General features: G+C 39.4%; 1 protein-coding gene across 1 annotated transcript; it reads left to right on the top strand.

The window, feature by feature from the left end:
• The first annotated feature begins 9,803 nt into the window (after nt 1–9,803).
• Nucleotides 9,804–20,061, top strand: lipib (lipase, member Ib). The gene is made up of 10 exons (XM_059327110.1): nt 9,804–9,942; nt 13,697–14,088; nt 15,062–15,170; nt 15,550–15,651; nt 16,145–16,234; nt 16,344–16,511; nt 16,968–17,057; nt 18,146–18,254; nt 18,469–18,642; nt 19,560–20,061. Exons 1-10 carry the CDS (start codon nt 9,891–9,893, stop codon nt 19,642–19,644), a joined length of 1,371 nt encoding a protein of 456 aa, XP_059183093.1. The 5' UTR covers nt 9,804–9,890; the 3' UTR covers nt 19,645–20,061.
• The last annotated feature ends 1,359 nt before the right edge of the window (nt 20,062–21,420 follow it).

The following is a 21,420-nucleotide window of genomic DNA, read 5'->3' as shown; positions in this document are numbered from 1 at the left end:
AAAAAAGACACAAAATTAATAAAAAAAAGACACAAAAGAGACAAAATGACTAAAAAGACACAAAATGATAAAAAAAAAGACACTAAATGACTAAAAAAGAGACAAAATGACCAAAAAAAAGACACTTAAGGACTAAAAAAAGAGACAAAATGACTACAAAAGACACAAAATGGACAAAATGACAAAAAAAGACACAAAATGACCAAAAAAAAGACACTAAATGGCTAAAAAAGACACAAAATGACTTACAAAGACACAAAAAGACATGAAAAGGATTCAAAAATGGACAAAATAGCCCAATATCCTCCAGAGAGTTAAAATGTTCTTCCTTTTTAATTCTTGAAAAAAAGTAAAATACTGGCTCAGACCTTTCAGACCTAATAACTAAAAAAAAAAAAAAGATAATTTCTCATCTTCAAATGCCTAAAATTCATTAAACTAAGTGAAACACTGGATCCTCCAAACCTCCAAAATGCTTAAATGAAGTAAAAAATAAATAAATTACATTTACTTCCCTTAAAATCTCTAAAAAGCCCAAAAAACTTCCAAAATCCTTAAATCCTCAAGTTAAACACTGGCTCAATCTTTTTTTCAGACCTAATACCTAAAAAATGACAATTTATCATCTTCAAATGGCTAAAATTCCTTAAACTAAGTGAAACACTGGACACTTTATCTTTTGCAGCCCTTTAAAAATCATTAAAATGTGAAAAATAATACAAATAAAACAAAACGAAAGTAAAAAAACAAAACAAAATTAAAATATGTTATCAGTCATCATGTAGAGAATTTAGAGACCTCCACCACTTCAGAGTCTACTCTACTATATATTTAAATCTTAAAAAATCTTAAAACTAAGTAAAATACTGGCTCGATCTCTTTTCCAGACCTTTTAAAATATATTAAAATAACAAAAAATGATCATTTCTCATCTTCATATGCCTAAAATTCCTTAAACTAACTGGTTAATTTCTCTTTTTCAGACTTCCAAAATCCTCAAAATAAGTAAAAACTGTATATTTTCCTAATTCAAATCCTTAAAAATCCTAAAACTAAGTAAAAAACGGGCTCAATCTTTTTTTTCAGACCTTCTAAAAATGATATTTTTCTCATCTTCAATTGCCTAAAATCCCTTAAACTAAGTAAAACACTGGTTGAGTCCTTTTTTTCAGACTTCCAAAATTCCTAAAATATGAAAAATAAAACGAAAGTAACAAAACAAACAAAATTAAAATATGTTATCAGTCATCATGTAAATGATTTAGATCTCAGAGAGTGTAGACCTCCACCACTTCAGAGCCCGTCATTAAAATATGTTTTACTCATCCATATTTAGTGATATTTATTTATCAGTGGAAGTAGAAAAAAAGGTTTTGCACATTCTGGCTCCACCTACAGAACGTCTACAGAACTACAGGAGGGAAAAGCTGCTGAGACATCACAGGTTCTGTAGAAAGAACTGTGTTACTTTCACCTGGCTGCTTTCTCTTTCTGTTCACGTCTGGTGACAAGAAACTTTAACACCTTTAACACTCTTTGGTGGTTTATGGCAGCCATTCTCAGCCTTGGGGTCCCGCGATGATTTCTGGGGGTCGCCAAATAATTTTGGAAGTCAGCTCATTTTGGTCATTTTGTGTATTTTTTTGGTCATTTTGTGTCTTTTTTGATCATTTTGTGGTCAATTTGTGTCTTTTTTGGTCATTTTGTTTCCTTTTTTGGTCATTTTATGTCTTTTTTTAGTCATTTTGTGTCTTTTTTTAGTCATTTTGTGTCTTTTTTTGTCATTTTGTTTCTTCTTTGGGACATTTTGTCTCTTTTTTGGTCAATTTTTGATCATTTTGTGTCATTTTGTGGTCAATTTGATTCTTTTTTGGGTAATTTTGTGTCTTTTCTTATAGCAAAGGGCTTAGATTAAAAGTAACAAGAAAATGTAAAAAAATATATAAACTACACACAAAAAGTAAGGCAATTTGTGTTTGGTAGATTATTTTGTCGTTGTAACAATGCTTTTTGGCAATAAATCTTATACCGTTGGAAAGCCTGAAGCCTCCCCTCTGAAAAGGTACAACATGTGTAAGGAAGATCCATTTGTGGGATTAGCAGCAGAGCTGAGTGTGTAGGCTGCACCAAAGAAAAATGTGCCAAATCTTCTCTGCCAATAAAAGAATGCTACTTTGCCATTGACTCTTGGTGTTTGGTTGATTGGATGATTGAAGTTTGAAGAAACAAGACATATTGGCAATTCAACAATTCATTAATTTAAGGAACATGAGCCTCAGTAGCGTGTGGAATAACCATATACAGCCACAACAGTCTGGCACCTCCTCCTCATGCTGGTCACCAGTCTGGCACCTCCTCCTCATGCTGGTCACCAGTCTGGCACCTCCTCCTCATGCTGCTCACCAGTCTGGCACCTCCTCCTCATGCTGGTCACCAGCCTGGCACCTCCTCCCCATGCTGGTCACCAGCCTGGCACCTCCTCCTCATGCTGGTCACCAGTCTGGCACCTCCTCCTCATGCTGGTCACCAGTCTGGCACCTCCTCCTCATGCTGGTCACCAGTCTGGCACCTCCTCCTCATGCTGGTCACCAGTCTGGCACCTCCTCCTCATGCTGGTCACCAGCCTGGCACCTCCTCCTCATGCTGGTCACCAGTCTGGCACCTCCTCCTCATGCTGGTCACCAGTCTGGCACCTCCTCCTCATGCTGGTCACCAGTCTGGCACCTCCTCCTCATGCTGGTCACCAGCCTGGCACCTCCTCCTCATGCTGGTCACCAGTCTGGCACCTCCTCCTCATGCTGGTCACCAGTCTGGCACCTCCTCCTCATGCTGGTCACCAGTCTGGCACCTCCTCCTCATGCTGGTCACCAGTCTGGCACCTCCTCCTCATGCTGGTCACCAGCCTGGCACCTCCTCCTCATGCTGGTCACCAGCCTGGCACCTCCTCCCCATGCTGGTCACCAGTCTGACACCTCCTCCTCATGCTGGTCACCAGCCTGGCACCTCCTCCTCATGCTGGTCACCAGCCTGGCACCTCCTCCTCATGCTGGTCACCAGTCTGGCACCTCCTCCTCATGCTGGTCACCAGTCTGGCACCTCCTCCTCATGCTGGTCACACGCTGCTGTGGGATGGTCTCCCATTCTTCAACCAGCATTTATCATAAGTCAGCCAACCTGGTTGTGTTGGTCACTCTGGCAGAATGTGGAGATATGGGATCGCTACTGGTTGCAGAATCTCATCTCGATATCTCTCTGCATTGAGATTGCCTCCAATGATAACGAGTCTCGTTTTTCCAGTGAGGGAGATACCGCCCCACACCATCACACTGCCTCCACCAGTGTGATGGTGGAACAGACACCAACTGTACTGACTACATACTGTAGCAGGGCCCATTCTCACAGGTGATGCCAATCACATTTCTGATTGGCATTGCTGTTAAATTTTTACAATATTGGGGAATTATTACATTATCAGGAGTTGCGATATGAAGGCTAACCTGATAATGTAATAACCTCCCATTAATGTTATACTTTATTACATTATTGGTAAAAAGTGTATTACATGATTGGGAAATGCACTTTATTACATTATCGAGAAGTTATTACATTATCAGGTTGTACAGGTGTTAAAGTTTCTTCTCTCCAGACGCTGCCATGTTTCTCATAATGTGAACAGAAAGAGAAAGCAGTCAGGTGAAAGTAACACAGAGCTTTCTACAGAACCTGTAATGTCTCAGCAGCTTTTTCCTGTTCTGTCGTGGGACTTTCACTGATAAATATCACTAAATATGGACGAGTAAAACATATTTTAATGACGGACTCTGAAGTGGTGGAGGTCTGCACTCTCTGAGATCTAAATTCTCTACATGATGACTGATAACATATTTTAATTTTGTTTGTTTTGTTACCTTTTGTTTTGTTTTATTTGTATTATTTTTCACATTTTAAGGATTTTTAAAGGGCTGCAAAAGATAAAGTATCCAGTGTTTCACTTAGTTTAAGGAATTTTAGCCATTTGAAGATGAGAATTGTCTTTTTTTTTAGGTATAAGGTCTGAAAAAAATTGTTTCTAGTTATTTTAAGAAATGTTGAAAGGTCTGAAAAAGACATTGTGCCAGTATTTTACTTAGTTTTAGGATTTTTTAAGGTTTGGAAGGAGGAAAATATACAGTTTTTACTTATTTTAAGGATTTTGGAAGTCTGATAAAGAGAAATTATCCAGTATTTTACTTAGTTTTTTGGCTTTTTTGGATTTTAAGGGAAGAAAGTGTAGTTTTTGACTTAATTTAAGCAGTTTGGAGGTTTGAAAAAAAGAAATGATCCAGTATTCTACTTCAGCAGGCAACACTCGATGCACAAATATAAACTTTTAAACCGAGGAAACCAGATGTGAGTTTGAGAACAAGCTGCTGTGGATAATAAAACAGAGAGCCGACTACACGTTGCTGGTTTTATAATCTCCGACAGGTCTCGCTGTCAGAGGCCAAGTCAGGTGACTGATGAGGGGGCGTGGCCTCACAGGTAAGCTCTTTAACCGGCAGGACATTGTGACCCCTCACTGACCTTTTACCTGCCAATAACTGCTCAGTGCATGAACAGAAAACTCAGTTTCTCCTCACATTTAGACAAACACCTGCAGAATGTGAGGACTTCTGTGTGTTTTTGTTCACACTGACTTCCTTTCTTTGTAATCCAGTTTTAAAAAATCAACTTGCAGAGACTTAAACGCTGCTAATCTATCACAGAAAACTGGCATGGTGTCACTTACAGCCCTTTAAACGCTGCATATCCTGAGCTCTGGGCTTCCAGCCGCGTGTTTAGACGATTTTCAGAGAGATAAACCCTCAAACTGGAGGCTCACCTGGCCCTGGAGCCGAGCCAGCCACCCCGAGGATAAAGTCCGGGTTAGCCCACTTCGGACTGTGCCAGTGTGAAAGCTTTCAGTCTTTCTCTCCACTGAGCCGAGGACGGGGGAGTTTTTATAAAGGGCCTTATTGGCCATAATTCATTCTTCCATCTCACATTCACAATTTTAACTCTCACATACAAAAAAAATCAGTGCTGGAATGTAAGTAAGTACATTTACTCAAGTACTGTTCTTAAGTACAATCTTGAGGTACTTTTAGTTTACTTAACACTCTGGAGTCCATGAAACCACCTGCACATTAATTTTTCATGACGTGAAGACATAAAAATGAAGCAACATTGAGCCTTGTAGAACCTGATAATGTAATAAATTCCCGATAATGTAATAACCCTGATAATGTAATAAAAATCTGCACTTGAGTCCATTGAAAAGGTAATAAAACCTGATAATGTAATAAAGTCCTTGCATGTGTACTTGTGTGTAAAAAAGGATGGGTTAAATGCAGAGGTTGAATTTCCCCATTGTGGGATTAATAATGTAATCTTCTTCTTCTTCTTCTTAAGTCGTTTAACCACCAGGAGGCGCTGAAGTCTACAGGCATCTTTTCAGAGATTTAGCTATATTGGTAATTTTGTGTCTTTCTGGTGATTTTTGGTAATTTTGTGTCCTTTTTTTGGTAGTCTTTGGTAATTGTGTGTTCTTTTTTGTAATTCTGTGTCTTTTTTCATAATTTTTTGGTAAATTTGTGTCTTTTTGTTAATTTTGTGTCTTTTTTGGTAATTTTGTGTCCTTTTTTTGTTTTTTTGGTATTTTTTGGTTATTCTGGGTCTTTGTATTTGAATGTTCTCCCAACATTCAAGACACTTGTGGGCACTTGTAAAAGTGTTTATAAATAAATTACATTTTATATGTAGTGACCATTTCAATAAATATAACACAAACTAATTTATGTGAAAGTTACCAATTGAAAGTTAAAGTTTAAAAAAAGTCAGCCTGCTTTGCTTTTTTTATACTGAATCAAACAACGCCTGCGTAAACAACAGAGTTGTCCTCGAGTGCATTAGTGAGCTGACTCACAGCGCCAAGCCTGCAAAAACATGCGTTAATCAACTAAATACTTGAATAAAACAGCACAATACCAGCTAACTGAAGTAAATACTCTGAGAGGACTGAGAGGCTGGAGTCCTCTCGGAGGCAGTTTTCTCTCTGATAAACAGAGTTTTTCGGGGCCAGGCCTCCTGATTGTACCCTCTGCTGAGTTTCACTGCTTTTGAAGTGTTTTTTTTCGGAGTCTGGTGCTCTCTGGATGGTAAATGACATGTGTGTGTGATTAGAGAGAGTGAGTGAGTACAGGGCAGCAGTCTGGGCTGGGTGCCCTGTGGTCAGAGTTTCTGCAGCTATTAATAACCATCGCTGCTCAAACCTCCAACGATCAAACTGTAACATCAATAATCAGAGGAGAGGAGCAGCCGAGACCACGACCACCTACCACGTCTATATAAATATATACATACATATATATATATATATAAATGTATATAGTCATGGAAAAAATTATTAGAACACCCTTGTTTTCTTCAGTTTCTTGTTCATTTTACTGCCCGGTACAACTAAAGGTACATTTGTTTGGATAAATATAATGATAAAAACAAAAATATCACATAAGAGTTTCATTTAAGAGCTGATATCTTGACATTTTCCATGGTTTTCTTGATGATGAGTTTGGTTATTATCAAGAAAACGTTGACATAGCCTACTCTGTGCATTCCCATCAAAGAATTATTATTTCACAATAACAAATGAAAAAAATATTCAGGTTTTATTACTTTTTTCCTACTTGAAATTAGGCCTAATTTTGTACATTTGACTAAATTTGACCAACATTTAATTTTTTTCCTGTATTTGTTTTTATTCTGTATCTTTTGCATTGTTATTGTTACCATGTGTGATGGTTTGTTTTTAATGCAAAGCACTATAAGCTGCATGTTTTGTGTGAAAGGTCGAGTACAAATAAAGTTTATTTTAATTATTAATAATATTGAATATATGGTAATTTGAGCAATGCCAGGTTTACTAAACATTTTTGTTTAACTTTGGTGACACATTAGGCCTCGTTCAGACTGCCAGCCAAAATCAGATTTTAGCCCATCATCCAGATCGGAACTGGATGGCTCTTTTGAAGTCTGAACAGTCACAAATCACATGAAATCCGATTTTTGCAAACCAGATCGAAACCACCTTCGGGAGGTAGTTTCAGATCGCATTTGGACAGATGATCTCAGTCTGAACCTCCAAACACTCAGATCGGTTTTGACTGTCCGTGACGTCACTCTACGCTGCACATGTAGCGCCGGTAGCGCGGAGACGAGGTGTCCACCGGCAGCCGCCCCGACTCATACGGCCCGACGGGGCGTCCATCCGCCCGGTTTCTCCCCTGGTGATCTGAGATGTTCTGCACCTCTACTGGACAGTGATAAGGCCAATATACTGAGGTGACCTGCCTCCATCATGTTAGTTGTTGTTCTTCTTGTCGCTGTCGCAATTATATGACGTCAGACGCTCTGACGCCGTTAGTACAGCAACGTGTCAGATCAGTCAATAATGTGGCCCAGTCTGAACAGAGACATATCCGATTTGGACGCTTGCTAAAAACAGTGTCAGCCCTAAAAAGGTCGGATTTGAGTAGGAATCTGATTTGAATCAGATTCGCCTGCAGTCTGAATCGGATATGGCTCTGTTCAGGGTCACATTATGATCTGACAGGTTGCTGTAGTAACGGCGTCAGAGCGTCTGATGTCATATAATTGCGATTGCGACAACAACAACAACTAACATGATGGAGGCAGGTCTCCTCAGTATATTGGCCTTATCTCTGTCCAGTAGAGGTGTAGAACATCTCAGATCACCAGGGGAGAAACCGGGCGGATGGACGCCACCGTCGGGCCCGTGTCGGGCGCGGCTGCCGGTGGACACCTCGTCTCCGCGCTACCGGCGCTACGTGTGCCGTGTATAGTGACGTCACGGACAGTCAAAACCGATCTGAGTGTTTGGAGGTTCAGACTGAGACACATCTGTCCAAATGCGATCTGAAACTACCTCCTGAAGGTGGTTTCGATCCGGTTCTCAAAAATCGTATTTCATGTGATTTGTGACTGTTCAGACTTCAAAAGAGCCATCCAGTTCCAATCTGGATGATGGGCTAAAAATTGGATTTTGGCTGGCAGTCTGAACGAGGCCTAATGTGTCACCAAATTTAAACAAAAATGTTTAGTAAACCCCCGGACGAGCCCCCATGCAGCTGCGTGTGCGTTACTCCGCGGCGCCTCAGCAGGTGAGCACAATCACAAATCAGCAGCAAGGTGATACAAGACCGAGAACAAACATTTAGTTGGTGCACAACAGAGCTGAGGACAGCAGCAGGAACGTTCACCGCCGATAGACTGAAATAAGGCGGGAAAAGGACTCGAACCAGTGAGTTCATGTTTCAGACTGTCTTATTGTTGTTGATGGCAGAGAAAATACACTTGGCAGATATTTTTTCTTTTCACTCCATAAATTAGACAATACAATCGACAGAAAAATCCATATTCGGCATGTTTTTAAGGATTAAAATGCTCTATTAACCAGGAATCTGGATGATAAATGAACGAACCCCTCAGTGAAAAACTCTATGAATGAAAGTTAAAGTTCTGGAAAATGTAAATGCTGCAATAAAGACAATAAAAATCTGAGCTCCTGCAAGAAAAACTAACATGGAACAGCCACTTAAAGTCGGAGTTTCTTCATGTGACTTTGGGGGGAATCCATCTAGCGACTTGATGAAGAAGTCCAGATGGGGATGACTGACACAAGAGCACGAGACGTGTTTGACAGCTTAAGCTTGTTCTCTTTAACAGAACAAGCTTAGGGAGAGTAAGGTCATTAATTCCTGACACACTGAAAGGGAAGCCCTGTTAACCCGCGCTCAGAGAAAGAAACGGAGGCGTTATCGTCGGAATCTGAACTTTCAGACTTGAACACATCATCAGTTATGAAAGTTTTGGTGATAAAAAGTGATTAAAAACGAAGCTTGAAATGTTGATTTTAGTGTCAGAATTTTATTCTCCATGTGTCATTTAAAATAAAGTGTTTTCAGTAACAGATCCTGTTAAAAACATTAAATTCTGCTCCTCAGAGACACTGAAGACATGATTGATTCTGCTGAGACCAACGGTCACGTGACAAATATTCCCTGAGAATCTGTTTACACAGAGCAGAGAGGAGAGGACAGGAGAATCTGTTTACACAGAGCAGAGAGGAGAGGACAGGAGAGGCTGGAAACATGATAATACTTCAATATGTGGAGAAACTGTTTTTACATTACTTTTGGACATTTGTGTCTGTTTTTGGTAATTTTGTGCCTTTTCTGTAAAAAAAAAAAAAAATGGTAATTTTGTGCCTTTCTTTGTCATTTCTGATTATTTTGTCTTTTCATATTTTTTTGGTTATTTCGTGTCCTTTTTTTGGTAATTCTGTTTCTTTTTCAACATTCATGACACTTGTGGGCACTTGTAAAAGTGTATATAAATAAATTACATTATATTCACATTTTTTTTTTTTAAATGTATCAGAGAAATTCTACTTTTTTCTGACTTCTGTCATTCTGTTATTCAGCACAAAGACATTTTTTGAGTTGTCCCACTTCTAGCCATGATTGTGCTGATTCCACAGAGCTGCAGGACTTATAGATTAATTTCATATATTGCAGTGAAACACAACAACAGAGTAAAATGTGAGCAAAGAAAACAGCTTGTTGGAGGTTCAGAGGGTTAAAGATATAGTTTTTAAGCCAACTATTCTTTCTCCACCTCTCCATCCTTCTAGAAACGGATCTATAGGTGAAGACGCCACCTCTCCTCTCCTCTCCTCCCTCCCTCTCTCTCTCTCTCTCTCCCTCCCTCGCTCTGTCCCTCCCTCCTTCACTCTGCTCTCGGAGCTCCTTCCCTCTCCGTCTTTACCTCTGTGTCTCTGCTGCTGGAGGAAGATGCTGCCCTGCAGACTGCTGCTGCTGCTGGCGCTCCTCGTGCTCTGCAAAGGTAAGAAAAAAACATTTCTGTTTATTTCACCAAAGGAGAGAGTGTTCAGATGTGTTCACGTCTGATCTTTGAGGAGATTAAATGAAATAAGTAAAGTGTTTGAGTGGAACAGCTTAGTGAAGTGAGGAAGGGACAGATTGTTTAAAGTCACCGCTTCATTTTAAAGTTTATGTAAAAGCCTCAAAAGTAAAAACACACCAGGATACGCACGTCTCTCAGCTATTCATAGTGGACTAATGTGTGTGTTTGGGGCTGGATCGGGGCCATTTCCAGCCTCCTGGGCTCCGGGCGGGGCGGGCGGAGAGGGGATGAGGTGTTTTTTTATAGCAGCCTGATCCTATTGAGGGCAGTGTCGCACTCCTGTGTGTGTGTGGAGCTAATTGCAGAGTGTGGGATCGCCAACCGCCACAGTGGGAGGAAGGGGAAGTACCGGTAGCTTTGAAGCTAAATGCTAAAAACGGTTGAAAGTACATTGAGATGTTTGCAGGAAATTACTTAATTCATTCATTCATTCAGAAATTAGGATACAGGAGTAGGATAAACCCCTTGAGAGCAATCCTCGTTTTAAAGTACATTACAAAACAAAACACTCAACATTTTACAGACATACAACAACAAAGACAGGCATCAACACAAACATAGAAAAAATGAACACAACCTCTCAATGGCCACAAGTTGGCCATAACATTAGCCTAGTAAAACGGAAAGAAGTAACATAATATTATTGTAAAATTTAAAAATTGCAGAGATATTCTCAATAGCTTTATTGGATTCATAGACACAGAAAATGTATATTTTGACACCAAGATTGACCTTCTAAGTGGCTTGGAAGATATATTGGTTCTCATAGATTTTATATGGTTGCCATATTTGATCCTCAATCTTGATGAAGTGGCTCCCATCAAAAATTGAAACTTGCGTCCCGGGGGCTCACACTGGTAGAGCGCGTACCATTAAGGCCTAGTCCTTCCTGGGCGGACCCGGGTTCGAATCCGGCCTGAGGTCCCTTTGCCGCATGTCCTCCCCTCTGTCTCCCCCTTTCTATCTATCACTTTCAATAAAAAGCAAAAATGCCCCAAAAAAAAAAATTTAAACTCATGGCAATGGAGAGCATGTGGAAAAGATTTGGTGCTTCTGTCCGACATGTCCTCTTTATTTTGAGCCACCAAACTGCTGGTTGTAATCAGCCTGGCATCTCCAGACCAAGTCTCAAAAACAGTCTGAAATCTCTGGGTTATGGGTTTATCGAGTGCAGACAAAAATGCCTTTTTCTGAGGACTTTTTCCTCTCCTGCTACGAGGGTCAAACACATACAAAATTGAATTAAAACCAACCTGAGCAACGAAACGTGTGACAAGTCGGGACGCTTCGTCTCTTTCAACCTTCTGAAATCATTTGAGACGATGCAGGAGGAATATCTTGATTCATATTTGATCAGGAGAGGCTGGAAACATGACAAAACTTTAATATGTACAATATGTGGAGAAAACTTTTAACTTTTTTTTTTAAATATTTGTGTCATTTTTCCGTAATTTTTGGTAATTTTCTGTCTATTTTTCACTCGCTCGTTTGTTTCTAGTGCAGCTGTGTGTCTTTATTAGGATGGAAACTTTGGGCCTCATGCATGAACCAATCATCAAACAGATTTTAAGTGGCTTGTGATTTAGAAAAGATCGCCAATTCACCATTTTACTCACATTTTGAAATTTCTCTTGGGCACAAACACACTTTACGAAATGTCCAGACTTGTTGTTGTGTGCAGTTTTTCACTTAATGGTTTGTATATTCATTACTCGGAAGTGATTTTTGTTTGAAAATCCTGCATTAATTATACAATGAGAGAAAGTTAAGTACAATTTATCATTTTGTAAATCAGAAAAAAACTGTCAAAAGCCACAAAAAACAAAACAATTTTTCCTCTTTTTAGGAACAAAATGTATAAATCAGTGTATGAATGATTGTAAAAACCTTCAGAATATAGTTAGGAGTAAAACTGGTCAGTTTGGTGTCCAAGTGGAGCTGAAATTGAGATTTATGAGAAAAAACTAATTTTGAGGAAAAAAAGCTAACACGGAAAAAACCCTGATATTCACAAAGTTATAAGTGCGGAGAGGATGTTTATTTATGGAAAAAAAAACGATTTGGGGTTTGTAATTCAATGAAACTGCTTTATTTTAGATATTTAATAACAGTGGGTCATTCTTGATATTAAGACTACACAAGGGGTTAATATGAATGCTTTAACTTTTACAAAACTATTAAAAATGTTAATAAGAAATCAGATATTTTGTGTCTGAAGTATGCTGTTAAAAATGGCCATTATTGAAGCAACGAGTCTATATAACAGCTGACTCTAAACTTTTGAAAAGTGGTGGATCGTCCAGAGTCTTGGGCAGAAAAATGTCCCTTTTTTAAAATTCTTTTTACTTGTTTTATTACATGAGGATGATCTCTGAGTCTTAAAGTCGTTTCCTCTGTCAAATTAAAGTTTTATTGGTTATAAAGTGAGAGAAAGTTGAGAAAATAAGAGGAAGATGTTCTTCCAAGAGGCTGAAGAATGGAGTTGTTGGTTTTATAATCCAACAAAAAGGTCAGTGGCAGATCAGACACAGCAGCCAGCGGGGATTAATAGTCGTAAAAACAACCCCCAGACACTTTAAATAGGCTAAAGGGACTCTATGTTAGCCGGGCTGCCACTCTAATCCTCACATCATAGAGCTAAAGAGGTCCGAAACGTCACTTACCAGACAAAGAATTGATCCGGGGATTCCAGTCAGAAAGCTTTGACTCTTTGACTTTAAGACTTTGGACTTTAAAACCTGTGAAGAAGATGAAAATCAAAAGACACAAAATTACCAAAAAAGGAAAAAATACCATAAAAGACACAAAATTACCATAAAAGACAAAATTACAAAGACACAAATTTATCAAAAAAGAGACGAATAACCAAATGTAAAAAAAAGACTTTAAAATGACCAAAAATTATGTACAAAAAACAGTTTTCTCCACATATTAATACTGAAGTATTGTCATGTTTCCAGCCTCTCCTGTCCTCTCCTCTCTGCTCTGTGTAAACAGATTCTCAATGAATATTTGTCACATGATGCATCGATGATAATAATAATAATAATATATTATATTTGGAATATATAAAACAATCTGAGTGGGTCCATTCTGCATAACGAGTACTTTTACTTTTGATACTTTAAGTACATTTTGATGCTTATACTTTTGTACTTTTACTACAGTAAGTTTTAAATGCAGGACTTTTAGTTGTAGTGGAGTAATTTCACAGTGTGGTATTAGTACTTCAATATGTGGAGAAAACTTTTTACATAATTTTTGTATATCTGTCTCTTTTTGTAATTTTGTGTCTTTTTGGTCATTTTTAGTAATTTTGTGTCCTTTTTTTGGTAATTTTGTGTCTTTTTTTGGTAATCTTTGGCAATTTTGTGTCCTTTTTTGGTAATTTTGTGTCTTTTTGGTCATTTTTAGTAATTTTGTGTCCTTTTTTTGGTAATTTTGTGTCTTTTTTTGGTAATCTTTGGCAATTTTGTGTCCTTTTTTGGTAATTTTGTGTCCTATTTGGTCATTTTTGGTAATTTTGTGTCCTTTTTTGTAATTGTGTCTTTTTTCATACTTTTACTGCAACCGCTGTGTACCAACATGTAGAGCAGCTTTAATATAATTTCCCAGCTGTTTTTGGGACTCATAGTGTGTGTGTGTGTGTGTGTGTGTGTGTGTGTGTGTTCAGGCCAGGAGGAGAGCGGGGAGGAGGAGTCCTGTGACAACTTCACCGACCTGAACCTGTCTCACTGCTTTATGGGGACCAGCCTGTACGTGCGTCTGCTGCTCTACACGCGCTTCAACCTGGACTGCGGTCGCGAGCTGGACCACCACCGCCCGTCCTCCCAGCCGCTCTTCGACGCGTCCCGCCCCACCGCCTTCGTCATCCACGGCTACCGGCCCACCGGGGCGCCCCCCATCTGGATCGACCACCTGGTCCACCTGCTGGCGGAGCAGCGGGACATGAACATCATCGTGGTGGACTGGAACCGCGGCGCCGCCAACCTCAACTACTTCACCGCCGTCAGCTACACCAGGGAGGCCGCCTACAACCTGACCGGCTTCATCCTCACCATGCAGGTCAGACTCAGAAAATCATCCCCGACTAGTCCAGGTGACGGATTAAATCCTGATACAGATCGGTTCATATCGATGTCGATACAAGTCACGATATTAATAAATGGTCTATATCAGGATTCTCAAACTCAAATTTCCTGGGAGCCGCTGGAGGCGGTATCAAAATGACCAAAAAAACTGACACAAAATGACAGAAAAAAACTAAATTACTTAAAAAAAACACAAAATGACAGAAAATAGACAAAAAGTTACAAAAAAACTGACACAAAATGACAGAAAAAAACTAAATTACTTAAAAAAGACGCAAAATGACCAAAAAAAGACACAAAATTACTAAAAAAAAAAGACACAAAATGACCAAAAAAAGACACAAAATTACTAAAAAAAACCCACAAAATGACGGGGGAAAAAAATTAATTACTTAAAGACACAGGGAGGCCGCATACAACCTGACCGGCTTCATCCTCACCATGCAGGTCAGACCCAGAAAATCATCCCCGACTAGTCCAGGTGACGGATTAAACCCTGATACAGATCCTTTCATATCTCTGTCGATTAAAGTCACGATATAACAAGTTTTCTGGTCATAGTCTACAGGCATGGGAAAAACTATCAGACCACCCTTGTTTTCTTCAATTTCTTGTTCATTTTAATGCCTGGTACAACTAAAGGTTAATTTGTTTGGACAAATATAATGATAACAACAAAAATAGCTGATAAGAGTTTAACTGAAGAGCTGATATCTAGACATTTTCTATGGTTTTCTTGATAATAATCAAAATCATTATCAAGAAAAACAGGGAAAATGGCTAGATATCGGCCACATCATGCAGAGTTAGTTTCAAGTGTGTTTAATTTATTTATATAAAGTCTCAATAAACAGGAGATAATGGCAGCTAGTTTTTCTCTCGATGCAGATGCACAGTAAAGTGAAATCAAAGTGTGAACCTTTTGTGACGCTGGTGTTTGTCTGCAGGAGGAAGGAGCTCCTCTGAGCTCGGTTCACCTCATCGGGGTCAGTCTGGGAGCTCACCTGGCCGGGTTCGTCGGAGCCAACCTGAAGGGGAAGATCGGACGAATCACAGGTAAAAAAAAAAAAAAAAAAAAAGAACATACAGGAAAGGTTAAAGTTCAGCGTGCTGAGTTTGAGGGGGAAGTATACATTTATGTTTTTAAAGGTTCAAAAATCAACAAAATCAAACTTCTTGAACTTCCCTGCCAGTTTTTGTTTGACGAAGATCAGCCAAGTAAAAACAGATAAGGTCAAATATATTTAGTATAAAATATAAACTAGACGTTCTCCTCATTTCACCTCTTATGTTATACTTGCAACCAACATCAGTATATATATATATCATCATATGGGCCAGCCGTAGATAGCAGGTTGTGTTATTAAAACATTTCTTGCAGGAAGAAGCAACTTTTTACCTTTACTGACGTTCACCGTCCGTCCTCTCCCCTCAGGTCTGGACCCAGCGGGGCCCATGTTCACCAGCGCCACACCAGAGGAGAGGCTCGACCCGTCAGACGCCATGTTTGTGGACGTCCTGCACACCGACATGGACTGTGAGTTTAGTAAAAAAAAAAAAAAAACAGCAACATTTCACTCACAGCAATATATAAATTCATATAAATCTATAAGTCCTGCAGCTCTGTGGAATCAGCACAATCATGGCTAGAAGTGGGAACAACTCAAACATGTTTTTATCCCGAATATTGGAGAAAAAAAAGACACAAAATTATCAAAAAATGAACAAAAAGACACAAAATGAACAAAAAAGACACAAATAACCAAAAAATCTGAAAAATCCAAATCTGAAATACCAAAAAACAATGCACAAAAAACAGTTCTCTCCACATATTGAAGTATTGTCCACCTTTCCTGTCCTCTCCTCTCTGCTCTGTGTAAACAGCCTCTCCTGTCCTCTCCTCTCTGCTCTGTGTAAACAGCCTCAGCCCGAACGGGTTTCGGGCTCAGAGGGTTTAAATAAAGGTTAAAATAATGATTCAACATGCAGAACTCAGTCTTCAATCTGTGTTTTGTGTATTTCCTGTGCAGCGTTTGGACTCCGCGGAGCTCACGGTCACATTGACTTCTACGCCAACGGTGGAGCCGACCAACCAGGGTGTCCCAAAACCATCTTCGCAGGTTAAAACACACACACACACACACACACACACACACAGGCAGTAAACTCAAACACACTCATCAACTTTAACTAACAAACACTGACTGACTGCAGCTTTGTCTCCAACAGGTAAATCTTATTTCGTGTGTGACCACCAGCGCTCGGTGTTTCTGTTCCTGTGCTCTCTGAACCAGACCTGCAGCCTCACCGGGTACCCCTGCTCCTCCTACAGCGACTTCCTGGAGGGGCGCTGTCTGCAGTGTGAGGCCTTCAAACCTGCGTCCTGCCCCGTGCTCGGTACGTGGTGAGAGGCTGAACTTGAGCTCTCTCTAAGGATGCATCTCATGTCTCTTTATTGCATGCAGAGATGTAAGGAAACCGTGCAAGGAGAGAGGAAACTAGGAGTGTAGCGCATTATATAAACATTTAACCCTCGGGGCTGGTTCAAGTTTTATGCAATCTTGTATTAGTGAGTGCATAAAATGCACTCTTTAAAAGCAAGCTATAAAAAATATTTTACACTATATTTTTTTTTTCTGCCTACATATGCCCTCATTTTTTATATCAAACAATAATTGATTTTTAAATATTTCAATCCTTTAAATGCCATGTTTTTGTCATAACACTACCATGTTTTAAGATGAAAAAAGTCATTATTTTGAGATATAATGTCATTATAATGGCGTAAAAGTCATTATTTTGAGATATGTCATTACTGTCACTGTGTCTGATCAGCTGTGTTCTCACCTGCAGGTTACGACGTCAGCCAGTGGAGGGAGACTCTGCTGGGGCTCGGACAGACCAAAGTCTTCTTCAGCACCACGGCCACGCTGCCCTACAGGAGTGAGTCACAAAAACACAAAGAGTCTCATTCACACGGCAGCTTCACTGTAGTACAGGAGGTAGTGGGACTGAGGCAGCAGTAGAAATATCCTCTTCCACTCCACCCCTCCCTACCACAGATGAATTTCTGTCTTTTTTAGAGGGGACGGGGGGTATTAAGGGGGAGATAGCAGGTCAACGGTACATGCAACATAGAAGTGGTCTACATCATCTGAAAGCTGGAGATCTAAAGATTAATTTGGGATCCTCACTTACAGTATGTCTCTTAAGTTGTTGCAGCAATGATACCATTTGTTACACACCTTTGGTGCAAAATTGTACTATTTTTGACCATGTGAAAACTTATAAAAATGGTTTAAAAGACCCTCCAAAACTCCACATTAAGACACAAAGACCTTAAGGAACACCAGAAAAAATTCCATGCTGTGATTTGGTTTCAAAAGGTTTTGAAATTCTGGAGATTTCTGTATTTTTTTGAAAAAAAAAACCCCTTATTGTGAATCTAGTGTGTAAAGCCATCCATCCCTTGAAAGCTCCAGGTCTCTAGTTTGTGGTTGTAAAGTTTCATGAGGCTGTGATTATCCTAGAGGTCACAGCAGCTCAGCTTTCCAGTTGGACCTGATTCATGCAGCTCACAGACTGTTTAGGGACCCCAGTGTGCAGGAATATTCACATATAATTGGTGAGAATACCACATTTTAATGCATAAGAAAAACTGCATGGTTTTTGCACCAAACTGCATGAGATTAGCATAAAGTGGGCATGTCTGTAAAGAGGATACTCTTGTTTTTGTAGCTTTAAAACTAGTTTTGAGGCTTGAGTAAACGATAAAATCAAGTCAATATTGATCCAAAGTTAATCTTTTTAGTGCTATATATCCTTTACCGCAAACAAAACATGTTTAAATGTCTGCAAACTTGAAAAAAAACATCAACAGTTGGTGTGTTAGGGACCCCAGTGTGCAGGAATATTTACATACAGAAGGGCAAAACAACACATAGTTCTTGTAGTTTATGAGGAAAGGTGGAGGTTGGTGGGAACCAACAGAACACTTTTAAACTCGGATATGTTTCATGTGTTTGTGGCAGAGCTGAGCTACAGAGTGGACATGGTGACCTGGAACCAGTACCTCCGCTGGGGGGTCGTCTACATCCGGCTGCACAGCGGGAGATACTTCACGGAGGCCAGAATAGACCAGTAAGTCTGTGAAACACCTGGAGCACCAGCTGCACCTGTCAGAGCCTCAGTTTACACAGTCTGCACCATAAAAACAGAAATAAATCAACACATCAGCTGCAAGTTTAAACAAACGATAGCACTATAATGCATAGAGCGAGCACAGAGAAATGCCCATAAAGAAACACCAACACAGGTTATTTTAACTCAACTTTCTCTTCTTCTTTGGTGGCAGGAAGCTGCTGCGCTTCGAGCAGTACACCTCCACGCGGCTGCTGGCTCAGTTCGATGAGGATCTGCAGCCGGTGCAGAAGATCTCGATGCGCATCAGCACTGGCAACGTGATCGGCCCCCGTTACAAAATCAGACTGCTGCGAATACGCCTCACACCGCTGGAGCATCCGGACAGGTCAGTCCACCACACACAGGGATAAAAGTGTTTAAAATGGAAGGGTTTTATGCTGTTTTTGCTTTGCAAGAACAAATTATATCACTGTTTGGATTTATTTTCCTAAATCCATTTTTTTTGGTGATGCAGTATGTATTTTTATTGTGCAATCAAAAGGGAAATCAATCAAAAAAAATGGTGCAGTTTTAACAAAAATCATCAAAATACACTTTCCGTAAGATCACTTCCTTCCTTCCTGACATTGCACGTGAAATTTCATAGCTGTGTGAAGTAATTTGTAGATTTGACAGACAAAACACAAAATTTCAGGTATGGAAGTAACGTTTTATACAATGTATTATGTTAGAATGTAACCTTTTTTTAAAATAATATGCTGCTACAGCAAACCAGTAGTTCTCTCCTCGAATTGATTTGATTCACGTTCAAAGCACAACTTTGGTCAGAAAGCAAGGTGTATTTAGTCTCCTAATTTATCAGACAATGCCACGTTTAACCAACAAATTGAGTTGGGACCCCAGTGTGCAGAAATATTCAAATATAATTGGCAAGAATAACACATTTTAATGCACAAGGAAAACGGGTTTTGCACCAAACTGCATGAGATTAGCATAAAGTGTGCATGTCTGTGAAGAGGATACTCTTGTTTTTACCTGTGAAAGCTGGAGATCTAAAGATTCATTTGACTCTTAAGTTGTTGCAGCAATGATACCATTTGTTACGCACACTTGGTGCTAAATTTGACTATTTTTGACGACTTGAGAATTGATAAAAATGTGCAACCATCCCCAGTCTCCCTTACTTTTTTCCCACCAGAACAAACTCAAAGATATTCAGCTTGCTGTCACGTAAAAGAAAAGTTTCTGATTCATTTTCTAATTAATAAAAGCCTAATGGTGCTCTTTCTTCCTCTCCGTCAGACCTTTGATGTGCCGCTTCGACATCATCATGGAGGAGAACACGGAGGTGGCGTTCCGACCGTTGCCCTGCAGCTCTCGCCTCTGACCCCGCCCACTTTTCTACTTTTACGGGAATAAAACGAACTGACCCGGGCCCAGACGTCTGTCCTCTGGGTGCTCCAAGCTCTCCTGAGCCTCCAGGGTCCAGGTGGAGCTGCAGCCTCCTCCTCACTGGAGGATGAAGACGAGCTGACTGACTGGAGCTGTGGGACTTTTCCTGCTGGCTGGAAACTCAACATATTGTTACGCACGATTGAAGCCATGTTTGTTTCTGCTGGGGCTGATGGAGAACGTTAATCAGTGAGGTCAAGAAACACAATTTCTTATCGGATTAAAGGGACAGTTTTAGGTAATTCTGGGCTGTATGAGGTACTTTATACATTCTCAATGTAAAACCTGCAGTAGATGGAGGTTTGAACGTCCCTAGAAAAAATTATTAGACCACCTTTTTTCTTAAATTCCTTATTTTAATGGCTGGTACAACTAAAGGTACATTTATTTGGACACATATGAGCTATTTTAGTTTAATTTAAGAGCTGATATCTAGACATTTTCCCTGGTTTTCTTGATAATGATTTTGGTTATTATCCAGAAAACCATGGAAAATGTCTAGATATCAGCTCTTAAATTAAACTCTTAAAAATATTAAATATTAAATAACGAGAATCAAGTCATAATTCAATATTTACGACTTTAATCTTGTATTTATTTATAAATGTGGCCCCAACACTCTGTCGTAGTTCTACAATTTGATCAGCTTCAGTGCAGTTACAGACACATAAAAATGCAGCTTCTCCTTTTCTCCGTGTGCCTTCTAACCAAACCAGCAGCTCTCAACCTGTTTCAATCTGCAGCCCTCCTCAACCAAAGTGAATGGGGGGGGGGGGGGGGGGGGGGGAAACAGTTTGAGGACTTGCTCCACTTATCTGAGAACAAAACACAGGCTTCTGCAGATTTCATATTTGTTATTAATTCACTTTGCGGCCGGGTTCTGCAGGACCTAGGCAGTATGTTCTTCAGAAAAATCCAGTTCTATTTTTAGACCATTTGAATGGTATACGGTTTTGAAAAATGTAGGTCTCAGCATCTATAAATCAAGTGCATGTCCAAATTATGTCTTATAAGTATTTAAAAAGGCATTATTTCCAAGCAATGCAATTTTTCCTTTAGAGGAACAAACAAAACTTGACTTGTAAAGCACTAGCTAAATCTCATTCTTGCATCTTAGTCTTAATTTTAATGCTGAATTTACCAAAAGACACTAAGTTGATTTTTTTTTTTTTTTTTTCCAAGAAACATGCTCCATTAGTTGAGTGGAGGGTTGTGACTTCAGGCTGAGAGCTGCTACTTTAACAGTGATGCTGCTATGATGTTCGTCCACACGGAAACATAACCAGAAATGTAGCCGTGTTGTATTAATGTGTGAATTTATAAGCTGTTTAATTCTAAAGACAAAAGGTAGCTCAGGAATAGTATGTTTTTATATTTGTGTTATCTTTCAGTAGTGTAAAAGAGTTTGTCAGGAAATGTTTCATGTTAATGATACTGAGCGGCCAATAACTCATGAAAAATGTGTCAGTGTTGAAACTTTTGTCTTTTTTATTATGTATTTTCACCTGTGGTTTGAAATAAATATACATTTGACAAAAACTGATTCATTTTTCTGAGGTGATTGGTGTTAATAGAACTCCAAAGTTTGACTTTTTGCAGCTGCTTTTAGCCCAAAAACAGTTTCAATATTCCAGTGTTTTATTAAGTGACTTTTTATAGGAGCTGAGGTTAAACTTCCAGAAAAGAAAAATGTAAACATTTTTTAATTTAT

This window comes from Centropristis striata, chromosome 23 (genome assembly GCF_030273125.1).
Source record: "Centropristis striata isolate RG_2023a ecotype Rhode Island chromosome 23, C.striata_1.0, whole genome shotgun sequence".
Lineage (NCBI taxonomy): Eukaryota > Metazoa > Chordata > Actinopteri > Perciformes > Serranidae > Centropristis > Centropristis striata.
Note: the sequence above shows the minus strand (reverse complement) of the source record. Positions and strands in the feature narration are given on the sequence as shown.

What these genes read in the sequence shown, in the direction of transcription:
- lipib (XM_059327110.1), top strand. Translation starts at nt 9,891, where the DNA reads ATGCTGCCCTGCAGACTGCTGCTGCTGCTGGCGCTCCTCGTGCTCTGC. An exon ending in GAAGATCGGACGAATCACAG is followed by an intron (nt 15,171 to 15,549) that starts GTAAAAAAAAAA and finishes CTCTCCCCTCAG; the next exon opens with GTCTGGACCCAGCGGGGCCC. An exon ending in GGCCACGCTGCCCTACAGGA is followed by an intron (nt 17,058 to 18,145) that starts GTGAGTCACAAA and finishes TGTTTGTGGCAG; the next exon opens with AGCTGAGCTACAGAGTGGAC.